Source organism: Miscanthus floridulus, unplaced genomic scaffold (genome assembly GCF_019320115.1).
Source record: "Miscanthus floridulus cultivar M001 unplaced genomic scaffold, ASM1932011v1 fs_675_5_6, whole genome shotgun sequence".
Taxonomy (NCBI): domain Eukaryota; kingdom Viridiplantae; phylum Streptophyta; class Magnoliopsida; order Poales; family Poaceae; genus Miscanthus; species Miscanthus floridulus.
This window is the reverse complement of record NW_027097100.1, coordinates 55486-60000: the sequence shown is the minus strand read 5'-3', so window position 1 is coordinate 60000 and position 4515 is coordinate 55486. Positions and strand designations below refer to the sequence as shown.

At 55.4% G+C, this 4515-nt stretch overlaps 1 protein-coding gene across 1 annotated transcript; it reads left to right on the top strand.

Moving 5' to 3' along the window:
- The first annotated feature begins 1518 nt into the window (after positions 1–1518).
- Positions 1519–2235, top strand: LOC136532650 (uncharacterized). Its single transcript, XM_066525249.1, has one exon. The coding sequence runs from the start codon at positions 1519–1521 to the stop codon at positions 2233–2235; it is 717 nt and encodes a 238-aa protein (XP_066381346.1).
- The last annotated feature ends 2280 nt before the right edge of the window (positions 2236–4515 follow it).

Below are 4515 nucleotides of genomic sequence, written 5' to 3'. Positions count from 1 at the left end.
AGCTGAGAGCCCGTAAGCTGGAGATCGATGAGGCTGGACAAGGGCTCGTCCGAGAGTACGCGGACATCAATCACGAGATTGAACGCCATGTAGACGGGGGGGGGGCGCCACGGCTTGGATTGCACACCAAAGGATCCTCACTGATGACGGGACCCTCCCTCACTTCGCTCAGGCAAGTCAAACATTGCCGCTACGACAGCCTTACTACACGGCCTTCTGGACGCCGCGACGTCCGAGGATCGCCGCGCTCGCCAAGAAATTCGCACGTTGCTTGAGCATGTGGCGGTGCAGCAGGCAGAAAGCTCGTTGTCCTGACGACACGAGCCCAACACCAGCCAGCGCACGCCCTCGGTATGCCCCACCAAGGACGTGTCCTGGTACATCAACGTCTCGGCCACGACCACGACGTACGCAGTGCCATCGACGCCCGCAGGCGCACCCACGGCGACGGAAGGGAAGGAGCCCACCGTGGCTATCATCCCCAACACGGCGGACGCTACGATAGCGGCGAGGACCGGAGCCCGAGCCCCAGCCTGCTAGGCCCTCAGGTCTTCGGCCGACACATCCTCAACGCTGCTTTCCCACCAAGGTGCCGAACGCCCACCAATATCCCTAAATATTCTGGAGAAACAAACCCCAGGCTTTGGCCCGAAGACTATCGGCTTGCCTGTCAGGCCAGTGGTGCGAGTGATGACAATTTCATTATTCGCAATCTCCCGCTATTCTTGGCTGATTCGGCATGAGCATGGTTGGAGCACCTACCGTCCAACGCCATTCAAAGTTGGGCGGATCTCATGGAGATCTTTGTGGGGAACTTCCAGGGCATGTACAAACGCCCCAAAAACCCATGGGACCTCAAGAACTGCCGCCAGAAGGCCGATGAAACCCTCCGTGGGTACATCAAGCGTTTCTCTCGATAGTGCAAGGAGCTCCCTAACATCACCGACGCCGACCTGATAGGAGCTTTCCTGTTTGGGACAACCTGTGAGTCTTTGGTACACAAGCTGGGGCGAAGGGGCCCGTGGACTACCAAGGAGCTCCTAGACATCACCACTAGCCACGCCTTGGGAGAGGAGGCGGTCGGAGCCATCTTCGACTGACCCGATGGCAAGGTGAGGTGGGATGAGGAGGCCGGTGAGGGCATCTCCAACCGTCCCGCCAAAAGAAAAAACAAGAAGCAACAGCGCGACAACTCGCTCGTGGCCGCTACCGACCGCAAGGGTGGCCGGAAGCCCGCGGAGGGCACTCCGAACCACTTTGAAAAAAATGCTCGAGGGGCCATGTCCAAACCACGCTTTCCTGGCCAAGCATCTATACAAGGATTGCGGCCTCATGCGCAAATACTTGTCTGGGGGCCTCAACAAAGGGGAGCAGGGGAAGGAACCTACCCCCACCACAGACAACACAGAGGAGAAGGACGATGCCTTCCTGACTCCGAACGGCGCCCTCATGATCTTCGAAGGATCAATGGCCTATGACTCCAAATGCTGCTAGAAGGTCGCATGTCGCGAGGTCTATATGGCTAGACCGGCCACGCCTGCCTTCCTCCGGTGGTCAGAATCCACCATAACCTTCGACCAGACCAACCATCCAGATGTCGCCCCACACCCGGGAAGGTACCCGCTTGTCGTCAACCTGATCGTCAGCCCAAAGCGGCTCACGAAAGTACTGATGGACGGAGGCAGCGGCCTCAACATCATATACGCCAAGATGCTCGACGAGATGGGCATAGACCGAACGAACCTCTGCCCCATTCGAGTGCCTTTCCATGGTGTCATGCCTGGTAGGCTGGCCGTACCACTAGGCCAGATCGATCTATCCATCACTTTCGGGGATCAGTCCAATTACAGGACTGAGACCCTCACCTTCGATGTAGTGGGATTCCCGGGAACTTTCCACGCCATCCTGGGACGACCATGTTACGCGAAGTTCATGGCCGTCCCCAACTATACATACCTTAAGCTGAAGATGCTAGGCCCCCGTGGGGTCATCACCATTGGCACCTCCTTCCAACGCGCTTATGAGTGTGAAGTCAAATGCTGCGGTCATGCCTCCGCAGTCGTCGCCTCCAAGAAACTCGCCGCCCTCAGGGAGGAGGTTGCCAAAAAAACGCCCAACGCCAAGAAATCGACCGGGTCATTCGAATCGGCAGAAGGCTCCAAGGAGGTCCTCGTGGACCCCAGCAGCTTCGAGGCTAAAAAGGTACGCATTGGTACCACACTCTCCTTCGAATAGGAAAGCGCGCTCGTCGACTTCCTCCATGATAACAAAGACATCTTTGCGTGGAAACCCTTGGATATGCTAGGCATTCTGAGGGAGGTTGCCGAGCATACCTTGAAAATCCACCTAGGCTCTAAGCCGGTGAAGCAACGCCTATGCCGCTTCAACGAGGAAAAGCATAGGGCCATCGGTGAAGAGATAGCAAAACTGTTGGCTGCTGGGTTCATTAGGGAAGTATACCACCCAGAGTGGCTAGCAAATCTCGTTCTTGTGCAAAAGAAGAGCGAGAAATGGAGGATGTGTGTCGACTACATGGGCCTCAACAAGGCGTGCCCAAAGGACCCGTTTCCTTTGCCACGCATAGACCAAATAGTTGATTCCATCTCAGGGTGCGAAACCCTCTGCTTCCTTGACGTATACTCCAGCTACCACCAGATCACGATGAAAGAGTCCGACCAGCTCGTGACATCTTTTATCACCCCCTTCGGATCGTTCTGCTACATTTCAATGCTGTTCGGTCTGAAGAACGCCGGGGCAACATACCAGCACTATATGCTCAACTGCTTCGGGGACCTCATTGGGCGGACCATTGAGGCCTACGTCGATGACATCGTAGTTAAGTCCAAGCGAGCTGACCACCTTGTCGCTGACCTTGAACAAACCTTTGCGAAGCTCCGGGCAAATGGCATCAAACTCAATCCCAAAAAGTGTGTTTTCGGGGTCCCAAGGGGCATGCTGCTCAGCTTCATTGTCTCCGAACATGGCATCAAAGCCAACCCAAAGAAAATCTCAGCCATCACAAAGATCAGCCCGATCTAGAACATAAAGGGGGTTCAACGGATCACAGGGTGTCTTGCCACCCTTAGCCAATTCATTTCGCGCCTCGGCGAATGAGGACTCCCCCTTTACCGACTCCTGAAGAAGTCCGGCCGCTTCGAGTGGACAACCGAGGCCTAGGAGGCGCTTGACATGGTTAAGCAATTTCTAACTAAACCCTCGGTCCTGGTCCCTCCAAGCAATGGAGAATCCCTCCTCCTGTACATTGCAGCCACCATGCAAGTGGTTAGCGCCACCTTGGTAGTAGAGCGGGAAGAAGAGGGGCACGCCTTCAAGGTCCAGCACCTCGTATATTTCATCAGTGAGGTATTATCTGACTCCAAAACCCGCTACTCCCAAATCTAGAAACTCCTCTACACCGTCCTCATCACTAAGAGGAAGCTACGCCACTATTTCAAGTCACACCCTGTGACAGTCGTGACGTTGTTCCCCCTCGGTGAGGTCGTTCATAGCCAGAACACCACAGGAAGAACCGCAAAGTGGGCATTTGAGCTGATGGATCAGGGCATTACTTATGCCCCCTGAACAGTGATCAAATCCTAAGTGCTTGCTGACTTCATTGCGGAATGGACCGAGGTCTAGATGCCACCAGCAGTCGTTGATCAAGAGTACTGGACGATGTACTTCGATGGATCGCTGATGAAAAAGGGCGCCAGCACAGGACTAGTCTTCGTATCTACCCTCGAGGTCCGCATGAGCTACATGGTTCGGCTCCATTTCCCCTCATCAAACAATATCGCCGAATACGAAGCGCTCATCAACGGCCTACGAATCACCATCAAGCTGGGCATCTGATGCCTCGACATCAGGGGCGACTCCTAGCTAGTCGTCAACCAGGTCATGAAGGAGTCAAGCTGCCACGACACCAAGATGGAGGCATACTACCAAGAAGTCCGATGGCTAGAGGACAGATTCGACGGCCTCAAACTCAATCACATCCCAAGGCGCCTCAACGAAGCAGCCGACGCGCTCATGAAAGCAGCATCCACCCAAGAGCTAGTGCCGATGAGTGTCCTCGCCAGCAATCAACACAAGCCCTCGGTATGCTATGAGGGGTTGGAACGAGCCAACGATGACCCGCCTAATCCGGCCCCGAAGGCCGACCCACCGACTGCTCCGCCCGACCCCGAGGTCATGGAGCTTGAAGAGGATCCAGCTACAGAGTCCGACCCTCCCCAATGACTGGAGAACGCTCTACCTCGACTACCTCCTCCGCAACACACTACCGATAGACAAGACAGAAGCCCGACGGCTCGCACGCCGCACCAAGTCCTTTGTTCTTGTAGAGGGCGAACTTTACAAACAGAGTCACGTTGGGATCCTGTAGCTCTATATCCCTAGCGAACAGGGAAAACTTTTGCTGAGCGATATCCACGGTGGGGTCTGTGGTCACCATGCCACGCCAAGGACCTTGGTTGGGAACACATTCCGATAGGGCTTCTACTGGCCCACCGCAGT

What these genes read in the sequence shown, in the direction of transcription:
- LOC136532650 (XM_066525249.1), top strand. Translation starts at nt 1,519, where the DNA reads ATGGCTAGACCGGCCACGCCTGCCTTCCTCCGGTGGTCAGAATCCACC.